Here is a 26,029-nt window from a genome sequence, read left to right as displayed (position 1 = left end):
AAGTATGAATCCCAGTGCTCAATCCAGCCAAAGAAAACTGGCAGGTCTACCCTGATCCACTAAAGTTGAACCTGTGTCTTTTACTTGAAAGTTCAAGATGGTGGCAAATATTGCCTCCAGCTATAAAGACTCATCCTTCCAACACCATTTTTGAAAGAGAAATTAAAAGTTATGATTTGGAGTGGAGTGCTGGTGAGGAGCCAGGCACATCAGTCCAAAACTCTATCTTTTGCCTGAATGCCACCCCCGGTTTCTCTAGCTTCCTCGCCTTGATTGTAGCAAATATGTATGAAGAGCATCCCGAGATACTGCAGGAGGTCCCCGCTGACATCTAGACCACTGTAGGCAACCTTTACATTCTGGCTAGGGGTCTTTCACAGAGTCTGCTTGATGCTCAGTTCAACAGACACCTAGCAGAATGAATGGTAGTCAAGGTTCTATATTGTGCATACGTGCTTACCATGCAACTTCGCATTTCCGTTTAAAATGGGCCAGAACGGAACAGTCTTGCTCATGCAGGGTGGTATGTGAGCCAGAGTCAACCTGATGGAAATGCAGATGAAAGTTTCCGCTCAGTTTGTTCAGATGAGGTGGTTTATGTTAAATGATGCCCATGTTTGCAGCACTCGTTTCAGGGCACAAGAAACATACATAAAGCCCTCAATAGTGTCTCATTCCTTGTTCCAGTCATTCATGAAAATATTCCTTACAATATTTAGCTGGATGCAATTGCATTTGTTCTTGTTCACTCATCCTTTATCCAGCTATTTTACAACAGCCTGAAATGGCAAGTGCAGTCTATATTTGTGTTTATGAGGACTCTCAGTTAAAGCAATGAAACAACACATTTCCTGCAAATCTGTGGCTTTTCAGGTTTTCTATTCTTCTGCTAAGAAAATGCAAGGGCTGCTTTTAAACTTAGAGTGTTTGAGCTCTGTGCCGCTGGCAGTCCAGCATTCACATAAAGACCAAGCCTTGATAGAAAGCTCCCCGCTTTCGCTGTTGGTAGTTAAGAAAATAGTTTTGGCTAGATTTTACTTAAAGTATCCAATACCAGGAAGGGGTAGGGAGGGGGGTAGATTAAGTTTGGGAATAACAGTACAAATCCCAGCCAAGATAACTTGGAGATGTTCGAAATGCACATATGATCCTGCATGCTACATTCATAGCGTTATTATTTCCGTAATGTGGAACTGAGGGATATAAGGGTTGAAATGTGCATATTTTCTTATGAAAACAGATGAGTCAATATTACACCTAAAATAAAATGAAAAATGCCAGAGATATTTGTTATATTGTAATGCGCACTGAATAATGGCTCAATAAAGTTTGTTAAAAAAAAAAAGTATCCAATACCATACTTCGCTCTCTGGTGACTACCATTTGCAAGACGGAATCACAACATATCCTGTTTCTGAAGTGGCTTATCAGAAGACTCTCCTCTTCCAGCACCTTTGTGATGTTCAGAGAGTGTGAACTCCTCTACCTACCTGGTTCACAGGAGCAGCCACCTTCCCACTCTTAAATGCCCTTTTTTAGATCTCTCCTGAGAAAGTGCAAGCAATGTCGTTTGCAGTGATCTATTGTTTCCTTAAAAAACATTCTACAAAGGAGCTGCTAGTCCACCCAATACTTACCATTGGTTGACTTCATTGCCAATCATATTTTCTTCCTTTTCATTGGTGAGCACATGTCACCCCCATTATGCTACACTTTGCCCCTGTGTTTTCTTTTCTGGAACATGGACCAAATGCTGGTTGGTTTCTTGATTAATGTTCCTTTGCACTTGTATTGTGGTCTTCATTTATTTAGTTATTTATTTTTGCTTTTCTTGTAAGACAACTTGAAACCATCAGAGTTGAAGCCCGGTATTTCCAAGAACTTAACGCAAACAGCTAGCAATAACAAAACTTTGTGGCATGTGACCAATTTCTGAAGCATACATTTTGACCACCTGTCACTTTTATATATGAAGAAATTTTATAGCTTCGTTTAAGACTGTTGCAATACAGTATGTGTTTTTATCTGAATAAATGTTTGTCACGATCTCACATTTATTTATTTGTTGGTTACCTCTTTTATACATTAGAGGAAGTTTTATTCATCATCAAACAGTGATTTCAAATGGTTTGTTTCACCTACACTTTTACCCACCCTTAACCCCTAAAATGATACCACCCTTTAACTCTTCCCACTCCAAACCCTAATATCACCCTAACCACCCTTTACCTCTACCCACCCCAAACCTTAAATTCAGTCTTACTGCCCTTTACCTATACCCACCCGAATACTAAATTTGCCCTTATTTCCAACCCTCAAACCCTAAAATCACTATTAAATCCCTTCACATCTACCCATCCCTAAAGCCTAAAATAACTTTTTTTAAATAACATAAAACGTTTTTTTAGAAAAAGTACTTTGCTTCCTGGTAAAGACTGCATGTAAAGGTTCTATGTGGCAAAGACAGTTTACCCTCATGTGGGACACATCCCTGTCCTTCCTTAAATAATCTCCTACCTGCTTCCTAGTTTACCCAAGTGTTTTGGGGATACTGTTGGTTGTTTCATGCCCGTCAGTATGTTTCGCAGGCACATTCGCCTCTTTCCAAGTTCCCCCTCTGACCTGAATCCACCCCCTCTACATTTTAAGTCTTTCCTAAGACGGCGTATTCGCTGTTGTTTGCAAGACATTTTGTTTACTTACAGGGGCTTAGCCGCCTATTGCTTAGTTTCATTGTCACTCTCATTTCATTGCTTCTCTTTGGTCATCGAGTGCCTGCTCTGCTTCCTCTTTGTGTCTTTGTTCCTACCCTGGAGCATGGCCCAAGTAGGGCTTCCCTTGTCCAGTGTCCTTCCACTGCTCACCACTTTGAGGCACTTTGTTTTCTTTTATTACTGGCACCCCCTTCCATCCTTTCCCCTCCCTCATTCTTGTTTGCCCTGCCCTCCCTGTTGTTGCTTGTCAGGTCTGCCCCACCCCTCCCCATTTATTGCTTGCCCCTCCACCCTCTCTACCTAGTTGCCTGCTCCCTCTCGCCCCACCAGGAAAAGAAAGCGCCCAAAAGTCGCGCCAACGCATTTCAAGATACTACTGCGATGCAGATAATGCTGTGCACCTTGCTCTGCATGGCCCTTTTGGCTCTGTCTTCATGCGGAGCCAACACAATTATCTTCAGCTCAGACGCAAGATTAAAAAAGAATAGTGTGAATGCAGAGCATGATCTCCTATTAGGAAAATTTAGATTTTTCACAGCCTGCTGGGCAGAAAATCTGGATTTTATTAAAGACACGGAGGCTAATATTATGCAAATTCTCTTTTATTGCCACAGCTCAGCAGTAACAATGAAGAGAATATAGAACTTGTGAAGATTCTAGAAACAGTATAAGGTCCATGAGCACACAGGCATCATCCTTCTTTGTCCGATGCTGCGAACCGAAAGAATAAAGTCAGTAAATCCAAACTTATAAAATATGACGTTGAAGGAGTCATTTCCATTAACCAATGAAGATATTCTTAATCTGAAAAAGAAGAAATATAAAAAAGGTTAAACAAGAAACCCTCAGGGAGGGATAATTAGAGGAGGGATAATATTAGCCTCCGTGTCTTTAATAAAATCCAGATTTTCTGCCCAGCAGGCTGTGAAAAATCAAAATTTTATGGCATGACACGGAGGCCAACATTATGCAAGTTTAAAGTGAATTGAGAAGAACATTATCAATCACATTATTGATTGGTCTAAAATAACACTTTTTAAACATACTCTCATTAGACCAGTCAGCGGCTCTTAGAATATCTTGGAGCCCACCACCAAGCATAAAAGCTTTAGAGGCTGATGCACCTCTAAGAGAATGCGCTCCAAATATTGAAATGTCGACGCCACATTCATTCATCACTTCCTTCACCCATCTCGCAAGAGAGGGGGAAGAAACTGGTTTATGAGGAGATCTATAGGAGATCAGAAGTTGTGTTTCAGTTCCTCTCAAGGTAATAGTTCTTTTTTCATATTCTTTAAGACATTTGACAACACACAGACTTTCATTCTCAGCAAAGAAAGGATAGAAGATAGAAGAAGACATGGTTTTAGTCCTTTTCTTAATATAAAAGCAAACTCCCTCTGGTTGATAGGCTCTGCTAGAAACATCTAAAGCTTTGACATCTGACGTACGTCTGAAGGAGACCAAACAAAGTAAAACAGTAAGTTTATAAGAAATCCGTTTGAGAGAGAGAGAGGAATTATCTCCCCAAGAGGAGATAAGATGTAAAATGTCTCTCACATCCCATAAGGCTGTGTATTTTGAAGTAGGAGGGTTGAGGACCCGCATGCTTCTCATAATCTTTATGGTTAAGAGAGATTGACCAACGGATACACCATCGATTAGGGAATGGCCTGCAGCTATTGCTGATCTATAGACATTAACGTTTCTATAAGAAAGACCAGAAGCAAATTTCTCTGAAAGGAAATTGAGCACGTGAACTAAATCAGCTGAAACGGGATCAAAACGTCGTTGAAGACACCAGCGAACCCATTTGTTCCATGCCAATAGATATGCCTTCCTTGTTCCAGGTGCCCAAGATTCAGATATGAGTCGGAAAGCATCGATCGAAAGGCCAGGGATCTCCCACTGTCGCCTGAAATCTTCCATGCCGTGAGGACTAGAGTTCCTTGATCTAAAAGGGGATGAGATTCGCCTTGAGGACCCAGGAGAAGATGACTGAAAGATGGAATTAGAATTGGGAAGTCTATGGTCATCTCCAAGATGACCGGGAACCATGCCTGAGACCTCCATAGGGGGGTTATTACCACCATACTCTGAAGGTATCGGCGAGCGTGTAAGAGGGCTCGCGGAAGCATTACAAAGGGCGGGAAGGCATATGGTCTTAAGCCCTGCCAATTCTGGAGGAAGGCATCCACCCCTGATGCCTGAGGGTCTGGCCTCCAACTGAAAAAACTTGGTACCTGATAATTTAATCTGTCTGCGAAGAGGTCCGTCCCAAAGGGGCCCCAATGGTCTTGAATGATCAAGAATATTTCCCTGTTCAACCTCCAGTTGCTGGAATCCCTGAAATTCCTGGAAAACCAATCTGCTACTCCGTTGCTCAAACCCGGGATGTGTTCCGCCGTGACAGACAGTCCCCTGTTCAAACAATAGTCCCAGAAAACTTTCGCTATTTCGCTCAGACCTTTCGAACGAGGTCCCCCCATCTTGTTTACATATTTTACCGCAGAGACATTGTCCATACGGAGCATTATGGAACACTTCATCGAATTCTGGGTAAAGCTTCGAACCGCAAAGGCACCAGCTAGAAGTTCCAGGCAATTGATGTGCAGATTCTTCTCCTTGTGTGTCCATCGCCCCCCTGTGGAAAGGTTGGCGCAAGTTGCGCCCCAACCCTCTAGGCTCGCATCTGACTCTATTATCAAATCTGGTCTTTCCCCGAAGATGGCTTTCCCATTCCAGGCTTCTGCATTTTTTAGCCACCAAGAGAGTTCTTTCCTCGAATCTAGGTCCAAGGAAGTTATCTGGGAATAAGAGAGATTCGATTTCAGGGCTTTCGCTTTGAGCCTCTGAAGGGCCCTGTAGTGGAGAGGGCCCGGAAATATTGCCTGAATTGTTGAGGAGAGGAGACCTAGAATTCTCGCCAAAAGTCTCAAGGGAAAGGATTCCAGGGAAAGAATCTTTTTTAACTCTTTCCTGAGTTTCTTTATCTTTTCCTTTGGTAACTTTAATTCTCCTGAAATTGTGTTCACCATAAACCCCAGGAATTGGGTTTCTTGAGAAGGGATAGTGCAAGATTTCTTTGTATTTATGACGAAACCCAGATGTTCCAGGAGATGGATAGTGAGTTCCGTGTGGTAAGAAATTATCGACTTGGACTGTGCCATGATAAGGATGTCGTCTAGGTATATTATTAGTCTTACACCCCTTTCCCTTAGCCACGCTACTACAGGGCGTAGGACCTTGGTGAAGCACCAAGGGGCCGAAGATAGACCGAACGGAAGACTGCAGAATTCCCAGAGTTTTTTCTCCCATGTGAATTGGAGAAACTTCCTGTGTGGGGGCCAGATGGGAATTGTTAGGTAGGCGTCTTTTAAGTCTAGGCGTGTTAGCCAGTCGCCTTTCTTCAATACGTCTCTTAAGAGATGTATTCCTTCCATCTTGAAGTGACGGTAAGAAACCCAACCGTTCAGACTTTTTAAATTTATGACGGGTCTCTGTGTCTTGTCTTTCTTTTCGACCAAGAAAATATTGCTGATGAAACCTATCTCGTAGCTTTCTCTTATAGCACCTTTTGCGAGGAGATCGTTGACTTCGTGAGATACGAGTTTTTTCTGTTCTTGGGAGAGGAACATTTCGTGGGGTGTTTGTGTTTGGAAGGGGAGGTCTATAAAGTCTATCTTGTAACCTTTTACTGTTTGTAAGACCCACGGATCTTGGGTTATCAATGTCCAGTTGCCAGAGAAAAGGGCTAGTCTCCCTCCCACCCTTATAGGGGTATCTGAAGGGTCTGTTGGAACACTTACCTGAAGAGAAGGCTCTGGTCCTCCTTTCGCCTCTAAATGATCTTCCTCTATTGCGTTGTCTCTGAGTATAGAAGGTTTCGTTCCCATAGAAGGATGTTTGATGGAATCTAGTTCCTCGTGCCAGGAAGGGTCTTGAGGTAGATTGTCCACGGCCGGGGAATCGACCCCGCATTCTCCCGGCCCGTCCAAAAACTCTGTCCTGGAATACTTTTTTAATTTCGCGTTGGGATTTTTGAATCGAGCTGAAAGCTCCGACATATTTGGCCATCTTGCGGATGAAATCTTCCCCGAATAGGAGTCCTTGAGAGGTGGGACCTCCTTCTTTGTTGGCCAATTCTATTAGTTTGGGATCAATTTTAAGGAGTATCCCTTTTCTTCGTTCATTGGATATGGCAGTGTTCGCATTGCCCAGAAGGCAGATGGATCTTTGCACCCATTCTCGTAGTTCCTTGGGGTCAATCGGAATACCACCAACGTAAGCGTTTTCCGCCATGTCAAATATTTTAGTCAGTGTGCCAATTAAATCAAGAAGACGATCTTGACAAGACCTAAGGCTTTTGTCTATGCCCTTTCTTGGGTCCTTTGCACCTTTAGCGATAAATGCGACCACCTTGGGGTCGAGTTCGGGTGTAAAGGCGATTTTGTCAGGAAGGGAAGGGCGGGGGCATTCCGATCTTAGTCTGGATCTGACTTCCTTAGGGATCTCCTTTCTTAGCCAGAAGCTAATATAGTCTGCTACATGTTGTGATGGTAGCCATTCTGGAGATAGGGGGTGTTTAATTAGCAGGGGATCAAACATATTTTCTCCAAAAGGGTCAGTTATACCCATTTTAGATCCTGAGGCCTTGTTTGCCTCGTCAGAATTTTCAATTGAATTGTCTTTTTGGATTTCAATGTCCGAATCAAAATCGGACGAGCAGGAGAGATCTATCTCCACCTCGTTTTCTTCATCGCTATCAATATGAACAGCAGTATCATGGCCTATTTCTTGCCTGTCTGTGATGCCCTCGGCATCTTTCTGGTCTCTGCCTTCGTAGCGAGATCGAGCCGATTTGGATGACACCTTAGATCTTTTTGAGTTTAAAGCAGAATGTTCTGCTCCGGCTCTTTTCTTTGGGACCCTAACTGTCCCTTCTTTGGCGTTTAAATTATATGCACCGCTAGTAGAGGGCCCGCTAGTAGAGGGCCATCCCTTCGTAAAAGTATCAAACTTTTTGTTGATGGTGTCATAACATTTTTTATTAATAATTTCATTGAATGAATCCATGGCTTTGTCCATGGCTTTTGAAACCATTAAGTCTAATTTGGTTTCCAGTGAGGATTCAGGGTTGGAAGACATAATTAAAATAAATAATTACTTGACATAAATTGATAATGATCGAAATGTAAGTCTAACCAGCCCTGGCTTCTAGTAAGAAGATTCCTCTTCTTATCTCTCTTTTTTTTTTTTATACTGTAGGGAAAGATTTCCAATTAAAATATATCGAGTTCGTATAAGCGTTGGCTTGATCCGGTCGTGTTACAGCAGCAACTGTCGGTTTCGCTGCTGTAACCCGGACGACCACGCATTGTTTAGAAAGCGTGGTCGTTCCGAGGGATCTTTTCTCTAATATTGTCTTCCCTTCGCGCTACGTGATCCGACGTAGACCGCGAAGGGAAAAGCAAGAGCATCTAATTATTTCCGGGACGGAGTGGCGAACTCCGATGGTAGCAGAAGTCCGGTAAGCGGTGGCGGGGGGAAGTTACGAAGGGTAAGATATATAGTACGCGTCCGGGATGAGCTCCGGTACGCGTTGAGGTGTTGCCAGGCAACCCGTGATTGCCGCGCGAGCGCCCGTATGCAGGCGCAAAGATATTAAAGTCGGGTACGCGTTGAAGCCTTGTCCCGTTTGCCGCGCGAGCGCCCGTATGCAGGTCAAATCGAAAGGTGCTGTCCTACAAATACGGAATCTAACAAGCGGCGTATTAATAAGATACAAAGATGAGCGTTGTAAGATGCAAAGTAGAGACACAAGGTTGTGAACAACGTTGTAAGCCCGTGAGTAAGGGCGAAAAACATATAAAGACACATATGGAAGATAAGGGATATCACATAGTAGGGTCAATAGGACCCAGTCATGTGATAGGGGAGAGAAAAACCAACATAAGGCGTGGAAAACATACAATTGAATAAGCGCGAGTCAAAGAGAGTACTTATCTTGGTGAGCAGCAGCAACAAAGAAGGACACAATTATCTTCAGCTCAGACGTAAGATTAAAAAAGAATAGTGTGAATGCAGAGCATGATCTCCTATTAGGAAAATGGATCATTGTCCGTCGCGGTCAGTGCTGGCCCCATCTTGACATTTTTTTTTCTAACTTTCAGCTATGCTAAAAGAAAATTAACACATCCACTAGCTAGGGTGACCAGACGTCCCGGATTTGTCTGGACGGTCACGGTTTTTCACCTGCTGCCCCGGCAGATTTCATGAAAAGTAGCTTCTGTCCTGGTTTTTAGAGAGGGGCGACTGAAATACTGTGGGAGGTGCTTTTTTATATTTTACAAAGCAGGGATAGTTAGCAATTGTTTCAAGAAAGCAGCTTAGTTAACAGGCAAGCTACAGGGTTTAAAAATTGCATTTTATGTATGCTCTAACTGCCTGTTCTTTAATTCTCTGCTGAGGAGCGCTGTCATTCTGTGCGCCCGCTTGAAGTAAAACTGTAGTCCTTCTTCTATTTTCGTGAAATGTCCCGGTTTTTGGCTTTAAAATTCTGGTCTCCCTACCACTAGCTCTCATAAGCGCGACCTATTGTAATTGCCAGTGCTTGTTCCATTTCCATGTAATTTATTTTATCCAAATGCAACATTGAAAAGCCTTTGCTTGCTGTTTGAGTTCCAGATATTTATATAGTAAGCAGTTTGCCTTCATGGGCAGGGTCTCTAGTGCTCTGTGCCGAGTTGTTCTAAATGGATGAACTTTTTATCAGCTTTTCACCGAACAAAACCTACTATAAGTCTCTAAATGCTTTAAGTACAGTTAGGGGAAATTAAAGAGAACATTTCCACTATCGATCTTACTGTCGATCTAGCAACATTGGCATTGTCTGTTTTCAGTGCGCTAATATCTACAGACAAATTTAACTCGTGCTACCACCTGTGAAACCTAACAATTCAAAACCCTGAGTATCCAGTGACTGAAGAAAGTACAGATGGTGGAATTTTCATGAAGGCAGCTCTATTATTGGACTAACAGGTACACTTTTCTTGAGCGAAGGTAGGTTTCTTTTTAAGTACACATTCCATATGCACACTCCACCAAGAGTGGATGTTGCCTATTGGTGAGATCAGTATAAACTGAAGCCTCAACTGATTGACGCCTGGCAGATGTCTATATGTCAGCAGCCCAGCATTCTGCTGCATCACACACATTGCAGTGACACTTCACAGAACAGATCTCCTGATGATCTCAAGAGACCGAAGTCCCTCTGCGCAACGCACAGACAGCTCATCAGATCAGCCAAAGCAAAGTGCTATATCAGTACCACCAAAGAAGTCACCAACAGAAGCAGAGCACTCTTCCAGACAATCAAGCACTGCACCAAAACCCTGCTTGACCACATTATCCCACAGACGAGTGCAATGCCATCAACCTCTTCAGTGGAAAAATACAGAAGATCTGACAGCACTTTGACAACACCAAGCCACCTTCTCCTTTACATCCATACCCTCTAGCAGAATCCACAATAGTTTTCCTTTTAAGCCTAATCTCTTGCACATCTCTGGAAATAGTTAAATTCATGAAAGCCATCTGACATACTCTACTCAATGGAAGCCACTTCCTATGAAGATGATCTCTTACACTTGTCCAAAATCTCTGGTGAACCTCTCTCACCCCGCAAGCCATCTTCCTAAAGGATTCCAAGACAGGCCAAATCTTCGCTCTCCTAAAGAAACCTACATTAGACCCTTTTGACCTCGCCAACTACCAGCCCAGCACTCGTGTAACCTTCAAGTTCATAGAAAAAAAACAGTCCACGCTCAACTCCAAAATCACATTAAGGGTAGCCATTTCCTGCACAACTACCACTCTAGCTTAAAATCATGTTGTAGCATGCAAACCACTACCCCACTCATTGTAGATGATGCCCTCCATATAGCTTTGTCTCCTGATATTGCAGGGCCTCTCGGGTGCCTTTGACACAGTAGACCAACCTACCCTCATCCGCACCATGGATTACTGAATGGCATTCACTGGCAATTTCCTTCACTGGTTCTCCTCCTACCTTTCCAATCAAAACCAGTAAGTTCACACGAGCACCAGCAGGGCCCAAAAGAGTCCTATCAACTGTGCAGTCTCCCGGCCTTCAATGCTCTTTTCTCTGTCATTTCCTAGCTCTATAAGGAGTCCCTTGGGGCTGTACTCTCAGATAAGGCTATTCAAAATTCACCAATATGCCGATGATACATAACCCTACTTGAAATTTTGTTTCACTGCAGACATCCAGCACCTCAAACACTGCTTGCCCCTCATCCATACCTGAATGTCCAGTGCCTACCTGAAGCCAAGAAGAACAAGCAAGAAATAGTATAAACTTTCCTCAGTAATATTAACGTTGATTGCTTCGAAGCCCACCTGTCACTAAATGTGAGGTTGATTGGATTTTTCTTGCACACCAACATTACCATCATGGAACGCATTGTCAAGAAATCCAAAGACCGCCTAATACCAGCTCTTTCTTCTAAAGAAAGTGAAGCCATTTCTTTTTAAAACTGACTTGGGAACTGCTGTTCAAGCCCACAGACTTAGTCATCTAGATGGTGGTCCTAGCATCCTCCGTGGCCTCCTTTAAGAGCATCCTACACTCTGCAGCATGTACAGTTAATATTCTCACCCAAGCTCTAAAGAAATATGATCATATCATACCCATCCTGATTGAACTCCATTGGCTCCCCTTGCTGGACTGCACCATTTTCACAACTAGCTGCATCAGTTACAAAACCATCACAACCAGCATCCCTTTTTATCATGAAGACAAGCTCAACATTTCTGATGATTCCTGGCACACCCGCAGCTTAACATCATCAGACTGAAGGCTATGAAATGCAAAAAAGAAAAATACATGCCAACTTGTCTTTGCCATCGTTTCACCCATGATCTGGAACAACATCATCTTCTCTAGCAAGACTGCCCTAGCTCTGCTTCTATGTAGGAAATAGTTCAAGATGCATCTCTTTAAAAAAAAACCACTGCATCACAGTGCAATATAAGTACACTTCTGCTCTCAGAACCCAGCTATTTCTCCTATGACTCATTCACTGTATGATTGCCTTTGAGGCTGTGCAAAGCTTAGCTACATGTTGGCTAGGCTTGTACTAAACACATTCCACGTACATATACTATATATATGCTTCTGGGGACTCGATTCTCGTCCCTCTTTTCAGCATCTGGACTGAGCACTTCCCCTTTTTAAAACAACATCAGAATCAAATTGGACACCTGAAAACAGAACAGTGAGTAATCAACCAGACCATGTTCATGCTACATTGAGCATGAGACCTCCTTTGCAATTAGTCTAAAATAGATCCCAACGTGGAAGGTTACCTGCAAAAGATAACCTGCTATGATGCCAGGAAAGACGCATTGAATTTACTAGTTGTAGGGTCTCAGTAGCATGCTTCTCAACCACAATAAACATAATTATTTGTTTTATACCAATACAGAGGTCTTCTTTTCTCCTGCATAGACACTGATTGCAGATGTTTGTGAAGTCTTCTGTCATCTGGTGAAATTATGAAGGGACTATCAGAGAAGAGGCGATGGAAGATTTCTTTTAAAAAGGGGGGTTTTGGCCAAAGTGACCACTTTGAAGCAATATGTTACCTTTCTTTGATGGTCAGTATTATGGTTAGTAGTATCGTATAATGGATTGCTGACTATCAAATGCCTTTAACAGAAGGCGGAGATTGGGCAGTTTTTGAGTATCGGTGTCTTAAAATAGTTCCTTCCCTGTCCCTTTTCTAGGTCTCCATGGAAACCAGATAATATTGTCTGTGGTAGCAGGGCTGAACATATACATGGAAAAAGGCCCAGGAGACAGTTGTGCAAGTGCAATTTTAATGTATTAAATGTTTTCCCAAGTTTAGTACTCAGGTTACATACCGCTAGTTTTCACTGGGAACAGGTGTTCTGTGTTGCTGCTAGTAACCTCAGACATAACAGAAAATGGTTAAATAAAAACACTTCTGTCTTCAACCCCTTAAACTGTATTGCTTCTATCTGTGTATAAGTCTGCTTTCTTGCATATTCTTAATTAATCAAACAGCATTTGTAGAGTGTGGCACTGTCACCCCTGGGGTATCACTTGGGTTCGGGCCTCCATCGAAAAGCCACGTCTTGAGGAAACGTCAGGAATACGGAAGAAACAAGCAGAAAATGGTAAAACAGTTTGCAGAAGAACGAGCGAGCAGAAAAGGCAAAACAGGGCAGAAACACGAGCAAAGAGGGCAAAACAGAGGGCAGAAAAACAAGCTGCAAAGGCCAACCACAGGGCAGAAAAAACGAGCTGAAAAGGCCAAACAGAGGGCAGAAAAATTAGCAGAAAAGGTACAATAGAGGGCAGGAAAATGAGCAGGAAAGGCAAAACCGAGCAAAAGAGGGCAAAACAGAGGGCAGAAAACCGTCAGGAAAGGCAAAATGGAGGGCAGAAGAAGGCAAAACGGAGAGCAGAATAGGCAAAACAGGGCAGAAAAACCAGTAGGAAATGCAAAACAGAGGGCAGAAAAGGCAAAACAGAGCAAGAAACGAGCAAAGGAGGCACAAACAGGGGGCAGCAGATAGACAAGCAGCAGACGGTAGCAGACTGCAGGCAAGTTGGACAAGAGAACTGTCACAGGCGGAGCTGACACAAGGACCTGCTCAACAGGGTAGCACTGCGGCCTCCATTAAGTACATCCAGTTAATTATACGTGGATAGACTATTCTGCAATAGCAGCAGGTTAACTCATTTGAGGTCCTTGCTTGAAAGACGAGGGACTATTTCCCTTTGACTGCAATTTTTTAATTTCAAAATACTTTATTGAAATTTTTTAGGGAAGGAAATACATATACAAAATAATACTGTCTCAGGGTTAGCAAACAATATAATATAAGTGTGAGGCAAAGTTATCACATGACAGTCGCATAGTGGTGTTAATACGCCTACATGGATAACAATAATCTAACCCAAGTGAATGCTAATAGAAAAGGGAAAGGAAAAAAAGAGAAAGGCAAGCAAATTGATGGGAAAGGAGAGAAAGAGAAGAGAAAGAAGGAAGAGCGGGCTACGGTATTTCAAGCAGTAACATATATTTCCACAGTTTTACATATGCTGGTGCGGAGGCAGACCCTTCTGGTAAGTCTTGCCTATACCCGCCTGGTGAAAGTAATAACAAATGCATACTGATAAACAAGTGACACAAAGTAAGTCACAGGTTATGATATAAGGGCATATGTTGGGATTCATGGAGGTTCATAAGAGTCAAGGTAAGTGTGATAAAGCCCTACTTGACCTGTTACTAACATCTGCGGTCTAAATGGTTCTTGCCAATTGGAAGGACACTAGCAAAACTTCCTTTAAAGGCTGGATAAACTGGATCACCCACCTCCGAGGGGCAGATAACATTGCATTACAAAACTCGCCGTGGAAACCCTCAACCAGGATGATGTGGAGCACTTTAAGCTTCCCCATACATTTTTATAAATGGGAGCAGCACATTAGAGCTTATTAAAGAGGAAGATAAGGCCAAATGTATTGGTTTATGAACATGTAACATTTTTGGCTGTGTCAAAATGACCAAGACCTTACATTTTCAAATAATGGGTGGTTTGGAAAGAGGAAGTGTCAGTTTAAGTGATTATGAAGAGAACACTAATTTTGGAATTACTTTCGAGTATCAGAAGAGATGGCCCGCGTAGAATACTTAATCTGTGGTTTGATGAATATGTGCAGACTGGAATGAAAGAAGTTCAGGAGCGCTTTGGGACACCTCTTATATAAAGATGATGGAGCTACCTATGCTTGATTTAAGAATTTGCTGAACGAAATTAAAGCCTTCATTAAAATAAAGAAGGAGAAGGCCAAGGAAGATGGTTCCTCATGATTGTTTGACAGCCTGTAAGACGCCAGCAACACCGATATCCAAGAGTGCATAGAGACAGTCTATCCGGAGGCTCAATCCCCAGCTTGATTTTGAATTTGGGAGATTAGTTAGGTAGGACCAGCTACTTGGAAGCAGGCTGTAATATGGAAACGGAAACAAGAGATATGAGAAGGAAGAAATGCATATAGTAGTGAAAATTTGACTATATGAATCTGAAAAAGGTTTCATCACATACATTTGTTTTTTCCTTTAATAAAAAATCATAATTTAAAGAGCACTAACAGTTGTGTTCTAGTCAGTGAATGATGATTATGAAGGAAGTATTTGCTTTAACAGGAAATTTGGAAGCTTCACAGCAAAGCCAGTGTCATAAGCTTATTGGGTGAAGGTTCCATCACCTAAATGTTAAACTGTCTGAAAGTAGATCCTTCAGGAAGACTCTTTTGTTTGCCCAAAGCTAATGGATTGGCAGGCTTACAGCAAGACCTGTTTCTACAATCGATTGCTTCAGAAAGTGATATTTTAAGTATTACATTTTCAACTCTTTTAACAAGGCAAAAGTCAAAATCAGTGGACTTGGAATGTTATAAAGATTTGTCTCGTTGAAAACTCAATTAGCTAAAGGAACAAAGGGTAAAGGCACTAACCTTATGCAAGCGTGGCTGGAATTTGACCATGAAATAATAATAGGAGCAATATGCATATTGCACTAAGAGTAAAAAAGGACCTTCGAGAAAAAGCAGTCGAGCGGGTGTTTAAACCATGTATAGATTTTGTTAAGAGAAAATTATCTTTGATATAGTTTTAAAGGAGTAAAGGATCATTTAGAACCCTACACTATCAGGCCCTTGTGTAGAAATATTTTGCTATTGCGAACGGGGCAAAAAATCAACACATAGAATTCAATATGTGAAAAACTTGACTTATGTCCAAGTGTTTGCAAAGAGGGTCTGTAAATCTCTTTCGTATTTTGATGCTGTGTCCTGATGTTCTTGTGAGGACGTGATATTTAAAGACAATATTAGTGAGGTAGACAGATGGCGCTTGAGGTGTTTATCTGTTCTCTCTGTTTTTAAAAGCAGTCAATTATGGTTACCTTATGTATGAATCAATTAGTGCAAAGGAAATGCTCCATAGCTTATGTATTTATTATGATATAATTTGTTTTGAGTAGTAGTATTTTCGTTGTAAATGGGATATTAATGCTGGATGTTTCCCTTATTTGTAATTTGTAATGGACTTGGGGAGGCTAAATAAATTATATTCAGTAATACTAATATTATTTCAGATTCCTAGTGGCCTGTTCCTTATTAAAGAGAAAATCTTTTGTAATCTTATTCATTGCAGTCCTAACTTCGACTTTTGAGTTTTTTTTTTTATTATTGTAGGCTGCTGATGAAAATATGTACATTCATTCATTTTTTATATTTTATTTTATATTTAGATGCAGTATTTCATAAGTTAAATGTCCTATTTTCGCAAACGTTTTATTATCTGAAATTCATTGGTTTAGAGCTTAGAATTACTTTATCTGTTAAAAATTCTTAGGTATATTCCTGGATTAAAACAAGAGAAAATCTCAGTTTTGCCTAAGGAGTAATGCCGAAATCCTTTGTTGCTGCCGCTGCTCCTGTGAAGGGACTCCAAGTCCCACCAGCCAGCTGCACGAGGGAAGAGCCGCCCGCGCGCTCAAAAGCACTGTTGAAACCCCGCGTTGCGGTACGCGCGCGGGCCAAGGGTGAGCCCGTCCTGCGCCCGTCATCGACAGGAAGAGGCAGGGCAGGGCCATTCCCCTTGGCTTTCCTGCTCCGTTATTGAGCCCGTGAGACTGCGAGGGACGCAGACCTTGAATGCCGCTGTAGCCCACTCAATTTGTAAGTTCATAATCTGACATAAGATCTGTTGTGTGAAAGTCTGTAACTGTACACCAGTATTGAGAGACGCCGGTGCACCACCCCTTTTGATCTGCAACATAAGTGTCCCTTCAGGAAGCTATGGGAAATCGCAAGGCCCTTACTGTTACCGCAGGTCCTCAAATCACAACAATGGACGTGTTCTTAACAAGGGCTGCTGGGATCATTGATAAGGAAATTGAGTTGGTAGCCCGCCGACTTTCCTGTTCCCCCTGTACCCCTTCCTGCTCCTAGCCCTCCTCGTATATCTGGGGGCAGCTGTTCACAGTTTTCCCATGATAGCCGGTCCGACCTACCTCTTGTATCTGCCCCAGGATCGCCGGCAAAGCTAGATGGGGTTCATAATCCCATGGAAGGAGTAGCTAGTACCTCCGGTCCAGAGCTCATTGTTCCATTTGTTCCATCTGTTTTAAACAAGGCTCTGGGGAGCACAGACCAGCAAGAGGGAGTGAGGACAAGGGCAGGGCTGGCAATGAAGAGGATAGGTCTACCGACAGGAGCTAAACCAAAACGTTCAAGGGCAGAGGGGCCAGGAATATGCATCAGCAAACTGCAACCGCTGTCTAATGAAGATATGGAGGCTGTGATGGCAGATTGAATGGGCTCTTTAATGACCAACATAGACCGTAAACTAGATCCCATTCGGCTGCATCTAGAATCTTTGGCGCAGGAATTGTTGAGTCTTCGCAACTTATCCCAGTAGGACATTTTGACTCTCGAAACACCGCTGGAGGGATTCCCCCAGGAAGAAGGCAGGCATTTAGCATTACATGTGAGCAAGGTCAGAAGGGGGAGAAGTTATTATCCACATCTGCGCGTAGTAGCGTCATCCTCCCGCCCCAGCCTGTGGTGGATGGGAGCCCACAGGAAGTGGGCGTGTCGGGCGGAGTTGTTGCTTCGAAACCATCGCGCCCATCTTAGCGCACTACAGTTTGTCCAGCTAGACCACCAGAAGGGGGGCCACCGAGAAGTGAGGTAGTAGTACCAGAGGCCAATGCAGTAGATCCAACGGGAGTGAGACGGAGGCAGAAGTTACCCACCATTCACCTCCCGCCCGATTCTACACCTTATGTTATAGTGCTTGGTAACGTTCCTATGCTCTCTGAGGGGGCAGTAGAAGACTTTGAGCAACTGCATTGGCTGAACCGCAATACATCTCTTGGCCTAAGGTTGGAGAAATGTATTAATATGGTGCGTAGTGTTTCTTGGGTTGGGGGCTCTACCAAAGATATGAGTGGAGACTGTGTAATTATTAACTTCAATCGACCCCACCTGGCGGAGAGAATTCTATACGCAGCCTCTCAGATCATTCTAGGAGGGGTTAGCTCTGTGGCTGGGACACTTTTACAGATCCCTCAGCAGAACACTGATGTCAGACTGGGCAGGCCCCTGGAGGTCCCCGGCCAATCCTGGTCGTCTCATGCTGGATCAACGGAAGTCAGCTTTTGATTTACCTCTTTATTACTCCTTTGGAATCAATGGACTCTTGTGATTGACTTCCGGGTATTGAATCAACGGAGCCTGTACAAACTCATAATGTGGTATTGGGCTCTTTATCTACAGTCCAAGGGGAAGGCAAAGCCTGCAAATTCATTTCATGGAATATAGTGGGACTCGCAAGCAAGTTCACTGATCCTAGCTGGATTGTCTACATAAAAGGATTTAATGTGATCCGCCTACAGGAGACATGGACGATCACCAATAATTTTTTCCTGGAGGGTTTTAAGTTATTTAGCGTTCCAGCAACTTCTTCTCGTTCAGGAAGATGTAAGGATGGGTTGGTAATTTATGTATCACTGGCAGTTTCTTGCAGGATGAGAGTGGTAGGTACCGACAATCCGTGCCTGCAGGCCTTATCCTTTTGTCAGGGTTCTGTCAACTTGTTGCTGTTGAACTTTTATGACTCCCTGGCTTCTGATCCAGATGGTAGTAATATATCTAGAGTGGGCTCTTTTCTAAGGAAAGTGACAGTTGATGCCTGCCATAACGGCTATCTAATGATTTCAGGGGACTTTAACATTCACTTATGTGGGGACCCACCAGTAGGAACTATAATGGAAACAGGATGCCCACGTTCTCTGGACATGCATGTTGAACACACCCCGCAGGAACATTTGCTTAGTTCCCTGGTAGATGAGTTCAATTTAAGCCTGACCATGGGTAGGTTGGCCAAAGGAAGGAGCTCTCTCAATCCCACATTTAAATGAAGTGGAAGATCAACATTTATTGACTTTATCTTTGTTTCAAACCCTTTTGATCATCTTGTTTCGGATTTTACCATTGAAAACAGTATCTTCAGTGATCACAATCCATTGTGCATACTGTCTGCATGGCCAAGCTTTGGTAAACCGCAAAGGTTAGTCTCCAGGGGAACTATAAGGGCAGTAGATCGAGGCATAAGCTTAAGGTGGTATCACATAACCCCGGACTCCTTCTATGAGTCTCTTACAACAATCTGTCAGAGGGAACTTAACATTTGTACCTCCGGACAGGACAAGGCGGGCTGTGTTAGAAGCCTTTTCGGCCATCTCGCTAGTCATTGGAGACTTTTTGAAGGCACCGACAGTGAATTCGATATGTCACGAAATGAGATGGTTTGACCACAATTGCTCCCGGCGGCTAGGAAACTGAGAGGGGCTTTGGGGTCTAGACCTAGGGATCGTGCCCTGGTAAAAGTGTATAGAGGCTTATATAAAGCAGAACTTGCACGGCACAAGGCCGAGCTTAAGGATGAGGCATGGAATAGGTTAATGAAAGCCTGCACCATGAAAAATAGTACCCAGTTTAGGAGCACGATTAACTGCCCTTTTCTGGCAGGGGAGCATGCACAGGTGCTTGATGCTCACATCACGGAAGAGGAACGGGTGAATCATTTTCAGGAAATGTTTAGTAGCCCATCTGAAAGTAGCAGACCCAGAGGTGGAGAGAGGTCCGCTCTGGTCATCACAGCAGAGGAAATTAGTAAAGGTATTATAGGCCTATCAGGAACAAGGCCCCAGGCTCCCTGGAATCCCCCCGGACCTTTATATATCTAACCCGCAATTATGGGTACCAATACTCACTACTGTCATAAATGCAGCAATCAGGGATGTTCCACCTAGTACATGGGCCTTATCTACGATAGTCCCAGTGTTTAAAAAGGGAAACAGGGACAGTACCATCTGTTATAGGCCCATATCACTGCTTGATTCTTCCATAAAGGTGGTGGGATGCATCCTGTTGGATAGGTTGTCAAGCTGGGCAAACGATAATAATATTCTATCGGATATCCAATTTGGTTTTCGCCCGGGGATGTCAACAGTAGACCAATGCCTGAATTTATACATGATGGTCAGTAAATATTCTATTGCTCGATCGGGCAGAATGTATTTGGCGTTCATGGATTTATCCTCCGCCTTTGACCATGTAAATAGAAATAAGTTATGGGAGACTTTGTTGCTTATGGGCGCAGATAATATTATTTTATTATTACGAGAGCTGCATAGGGACACTAGACCAGAGGTGCGGTACATGAGAGACTGTAAGGTTAGCTGACAGTTTCCCATTCAGAGAAGGGTTCGACAGGAATGCATCTTGGCCCAGTTTCTATTTAATTTACTCATAAATAGCTTGGAGAAAGTGTTAGTTGACACTCAGGCAGTCTTCCCCCAGGTGGGACGGAGGGGTCTGCCTGTACTATTGTATTCAGATGACGCGTCCTTATGGCTCGGACCGCGAGGGGGCTGCAAACTTTACTTAATTCCTTTGTAGAGTTTATGGAGGATTGGGATATGCTGGTCAACAACTCCAAGTCTTACGTGATGCAGATGGGGCCATGCTCTAAAAAGCATTTCAACTTTAGGGGCGGGTATACCACTGTCCCTAAGACTAGTGCTTTCTTGTACTTGGGGGTTATGATGGATGCTAAACTTAACTGGGATCCCTTGAGAAATAAAAAAGGGAGATTTTTTAAGGAGTAACGCAGCAATTATTAATTGTGCCTCACGGTTAGGCAGTAAACCTGTATGTGCACTTTTGGAGATTTATAGGGCTAAATTTCTAACTCAGGTCTCTTATGGAAGTGAAATTTGGGGCTATACCTCGCACGAGGAGCTACAAAGAGTAGAAAATGGGTTCATGTGACGCCTCCTATGTGTTCCACAGGGGGACCCCCTCTTTTATTGTACATGAGGAATTGGGTATGCCTTATGTGACTGATATGTTGGCGTTCCGCCACCTTTCTTATTGGCTCAAGGTCTGGACGAACAAGGGGTCTGCCCTAAACAGAGAGATCCTTAGGGATTGCATGGCTTTGGACCATGCTCATCACATTCCCTGGTTAAAATATATTAGGGAGGAATTTAGAAGCCTTGGTAGGGTAGACCTCTATAGTAACCCGGACTCAATAGCGAGAAAAGATCTTCTCTGGGCCAAGGAGACTTTCTTTAGACAGCGGTTGGTGAACAGGGTGTACGCAAATATGTGATCCTTAAAACCTTATACACAACAAAACCGTATCTTTTAGGGCTCCGCAACACGTATGATCGTTTTTTTATTAACCAGATTGCGTTTTGATTCCTTTCATCTTCTCCTTGCCCACCTGCAGGGTTGCAGAAAAGGTAAGTCTCTGCTACCATGTAGTTGCGATGGCAAATCACCACAGGACATGATTCATTTTTTTAATGTTTTGTAACTTCTATGAGGTGCCGAGAATTTTTTTTATAATCCCTGTTTTAAAGCAAGCTAATTTTACGCAAGTGCGTCCTGCTATTATGTTTTTTAGCTATGCTTTCAGGGTCCACTTTATGGCACGTTTTTAGATTTTTAAAGGTTGCAATCAGGCTTCGATCAAGCTGTGATTAATTTTTATGTATGATGTTGGCCAGACAGTGTGATTATTGTCGACCTAGATATTATGTGGACATGTTTTTATGGGCTTTTTTGTGAATGTATTTTATTATAAAGTTACCTGGACGGGAGTTCCTATTTTATTGTAACTTAGACTTTTATGGTTTTTAATACCAAAGCCGAATAAAGTTGTTTTTACTTGATTTGATTTAAGGAGTAAATACAGTTACTCTAAGTTCCAATTAGTTGAAACACCCAACCTGAAGTTGTGCATGCTTCATTTTTCTCTAGGTTCGCTAGCAAGCAAAATTCGGCGGAAAGACAGTCTTGCAATCAAACTTGGCAACAGACCCTCCAAGAAGGAACTAGAAGATAAAAACATTTTGCAGCGGACTTCAGAAGAAGAACGACAAGAGAAGTGGCAACAAATTGGAACAAAGCTAGTGAGGTATAAGGTTCTGTACAAGATCATGTTAGAATGCTTGATCACACCCAAGTTGTTTTCAAGCTCTAAGCTAGGGAGGGTTCAGACGTTTTGGTGCTTAAGATGGATGGCAATGTCATGTCCCAGCAAGAGTGCAGAAATATGGCACATGAAATCCACTTTATCTATGCTATAACTACTGTACTTGGGATCTCCAATGCCTGCACCAACTTGCTCCCAAAGGGAGTGATGAAAAATCCCTAGCAGTGCCACTGAGAACTTTGAGTGCCTTAACAGTGCTAAGAATAAGGCAAATCAGGCAGCAGTATATGCCTTGCAAACACAGAATGCACTTCTGTTGGAAACACTAACTCCTGACAAACTCAGGTGTTGCAGATATAGGTCTCTTTGTGGGCCAGGTTCTTGAACAGTCGTTCGTCCTTCAAATACTTTCAGGAAGAGTGGTCATTGGAGGTGCAGGACTGCCTAAATGCATGTGAAAGTACTCTGGTCCAGCATCTGGAACAAGATTTAAATGTTTGTATATATGTACTCTAGTGTAATGGGCAAGTGAATCCAGAATGAGAGGCCAATGACTTTCCACCAATGCTTGTCACCTACATGCTTGAGACTTTGACTCAGATAACTCGGGTATTTTCTTGGCTCTGCACTTGCTTTTGAGGGGCATTATAGAGACATACATTTCCCATACACTACTGTCTTTATTGCCAACCGGGCCACCTTTACAGTAAAGCTAGACCTGGATTATGATGTTCCAATAAGACTATGAAAACAGTCTTTGCAGAATTCAGTGGCTTAACGCACCAACCACAGATTGGCATTTAAATGACAGTCCTTTACCTCTTCTATAACTAGTCCTCTGACTTCAGGTCAGGATTCCCAATTCATAAATGACTTCTGAAACCCCAAAATAAAAATATTGTATTATTTACAAACATATTGCCCTATTGAAGGTAATAATATGAGTCTACACCCATTGGGATATACAAACCGGATTCTGAACACCAGTCGCACAAGAAGCATGTGACCCAAGTGTCAGTTTTCCACTCGCAAAATTTAAAATCAAAACATTTACTATGAACTTTAAGAAAGTAAACAATGACTTACCGAAGAAGTTAACCCCTTGCCTGCTCATGATGGAACCACTCCGTCATGAGCCACAGGCGCCGTGTGCTCATGACGGAGTGGTTCCGTCATGCTGCGGCCGTTGGCGGCCGCTCCGCCCACGCGGCACTGATTCCCCGCCTGTGCGGGCGAACAATGCAAGTGGGCAGAGTCGTGACGGAACCACTCCGTCATGAGCACAGCGCGCCCGTGGCTCATGACAGAGTGGTTCCGTCACGAGCATGGCGGCGCCGCGCTGACCCCGAACCCCCCCAGCTCCGCGGCGGAATTCGTGCCGCGGCAAAGGGGTTAAAGGTATTAACAAAGCCAGAAACAATATACACTTGCAGACTCCGATGCTTCTCAGCTCTGCCCCTGTTATATCTGTAGAGTGATTAACCGTGATTATTAGTAGACGCCCTTTGGCTTTTCCTTAGATCTGTGCCCACCCAACCCACATTTTTGAAGGAATTCTCCTAATCAGTTTAGTTAAGGACTGGCTTCTGAGTCATTTCTTTAATGACTGGAAATAGTCTTCCAGAATTCAAAACTGCTGTGGTTGTCTACTAAACAAAACATTAGGTAGACCATTTTAGACCTGCCCAGTTATCTTCGTCATTGGAAGAAGAGAGAGAGTAGTTACAAAGCAGCTGCACCTTCAGGATAGTAATGTCCCTTGTATACATAGGGCAGGTTTCCATCCAGCTCAGGGAATTGAGACTGCATTACTACTCTGTTGGATCACGTTGGATTGAAGGCAGACAGGGCGAGTTACATGGCAATGATGCAATTAGACCTATCGATGGTGTTTCATAAAGTCGACCATGGCACCCGGATAAAGAAGTTACAAAAGTGCCGGGATAAATCAGGCTTGTAATAAATGGCTGAACTTTTTTGGGAAGGATAGATACCAAGTACTTTCCCTGCATCTGTTTGCATGGAAGCATTAGGCAGTTACCTTTGGAGTATCACTTGATTCACTCCTAATCTCAGTGCTACTCCTTTGATTGAGTTATTACAACATCTTGGTATTTTTTGTTTTACAGTTATGTCGATAACACTTATGTTGATCAAAATTCAAACTTTATCTGATGAAGATAACTGGCACTTCTCTGTTTCTTTAGTCTTGATTCAAAAATGGACGCGTGATCATTTTTTTAACTAAGTCCAAGTAGTACAGATTTGTGGGGGGGGTTCAAATGAGCTCTCTTGACAGAGATTTGGTATCAACAGCTTGCTTCTTTCCACCACTAGTTTCTGGGGATAGAAATGTTGGTGCAAAGTGAAGAATGGCTCTCTAAAATCTCCCAACCTAGTCAAAACAGGATTTTTCATCTGTTCATTCAGAGTTTAATTTCTGTAATAAAATTACACAACAAATAATAGCTGATGCGGCAATTGTTGTGTCATGGATTGATTATGTAAAAAGCATATAATCTTGCTGTCCCAGACTGAACTGCAAGGTTTTTTTTTATTTTAATTGATGGTTTGAGTTGGGCCATTTGTGGGTCTGGGTCCATTTTGTGTGTGGTGCAAATACTTGAGGAAAATGTGCAGCGATGCAGAAAAGCTAACATTCTGTGAATCGCTAGATTTGCTATTTGAAGTAGAATCGGATCTTAGCCGAAAGGTAAAAATAATTACAAGAACCAAAGAAAACCGGGCCCATCTTTTTTTTTTTTATTTAAGACAAGGCAATTTGATGTGGTGCCTGCACAATGAAGCAACCTGTTCGTGTTTTCTGTGCCTGGTATATTATGTGATAGATATACACTGTGACCACTCTTTCTTTTCTTTTTTTCTTAAACCACAGGAGACTCAGCCAAAGGCCCACAACTGAAGAGCTAGAGCAAAGAAATATCCTGAAACGTAAGTTCATATTGTTTGTAAATCTTTTTACGCAATAGTGATCACTTTCACATAACCTCTTGTCTCTTCGTTTTGCCCAATGTAAGCCCAAGTGACCACGACATTGCCCCTGTTTCTCTCTTCCTATCTACCCTTGCTTTGCCTCTCACCATCTTAGGGTGGTTGTACCTCTCCTCTCACTGTAGGCGTATACAGCTTTAACTTGTTCCGCCAATAAAGTGGCCTGTTTCCAAAAAGGGACTTGTGAATAAGACCGAGAAGTTTGAAGAGGGAGCGCTTTTTTATCAGAAGCCAAAGAAGAGATTTAAGTTTGGGCTCAGATGGAGAGTGGGGAAGCAGATTGCAGATCTAGCGGGCAGCTGTGTTTGTACCACCTGAAGTGTAGCAAATAAAGCTTTGTTTGCAGCAGTCATAAGGACATTTCCATAATCTAGGTGACTTATAATAAGTGCCCTACTTGGTGCATTTTCAGGACTGCAAAGGCAGCCATTGGGAAGCTCTCCTTAGAATGTGCATAATTCCAAAGCAAGGCCCAAAGATGGAATTTACCTGATCTTTCATAGAGAGGGTCATCATCAATTAGTATGCCCAGATTTCCCCCCGGTTATGATAAGTTGCATGTTGTCCGCATTATGGCCTTGTGGACCTTGCGCAAAGAAGCAGTATTGTAATGTATCTGAAAGAAACACGTTAGTTAGATTCCTCACCTTAGAACATCCCCAGGCGTCAGACTGGATCCGGAAGATTTTTCGTCAGCAATACCCCTTGCGCGTCGCTAGGCGTCCTCTGCGGCTCCGCGTCCGTCGTCGGCGTCGTGCGCCGGAATGACGTCGTCGGAGTACTTAGACGCCGCCCTCGCACGCTGACGTCAGTTCTTCTTTTTTCCGCGCCAGTAAGCGCAGATCCAGGAGAGCTACCCCTTTAGTCACTTTTTGACTAACTTTTTTCGATCCTTTTTGATCTTGTCTCGACTCCGGTGCCGGTAGGATGCCTGGTTTTAAAGCCTGTGCTGACTGCAGCCGCTTGATGTCGGTTACGGACCATCACCGCCGGTGCCTTTACTGCTTGGGCCTCGACCACGACGCGGAGTCGTGTTCGGACTGCAAGGCCCTGACCTCGAAGGCTAGACGGGAGCGGTCCCGTAAGCTTCTCGAGCTTCGCCACTCGGCTCCGCGCCCCTCTCGATCCCGGTCCAGGAGGAGGTCCAAGGATCGGTCGCGGAGCCGCAGC

At 43.2% G+C, this 26,029-nt stretch overlaps 1 protein-coding gene across 4 annotated transcripts in view; it reads left to right on the top strand.

Moving 5' to 3' along the window:
• PHACTR2 (phosphatase and actin regulator 2) overlaps window positions 1-26,029 on the top strand; it is a 458,184-nt gene that overhangs the window by 400,208 nt on the left and 31,947 nt on the right. For all 4 annotated transcript variants that reach the window (XM_085611660.1, XM_085611661.1, XM_085611662.1 and 1 more), the window contains 2 exons: window positions 21,673-21,829; window positions 24,744-24,799. In XM_085611660.1, the coding sequence (XP_085467786.1) occupies window positions 21,673-21,829; window positions 24,744-24,799 (213 nt within the window). The remainder of the gene's footprint in view (window positions 1-21,672; window positions 21,830-24,743; window positions 24,800-26,029) is intronic.

Source organism: Triturus cristatus, chromosome 6 (genome assembly GCF_964204655.1).
Source record: "Triturus cristatus chromosome 6, aTriCri1.1, whole genome shotgun sequence".
In the NCBI taxonomy this organism is placed as follows: Eukaryota; Metazoa; Chordata; class Amphibia; order Caudata; family Salamandridae; genus Triturus; species Triturus cristatus.
The sequence above is the reverse complement of the archived record's forward strand: the minus strand, read 5'-3'. Positions and strand labels throughout refer to the sequence as shown.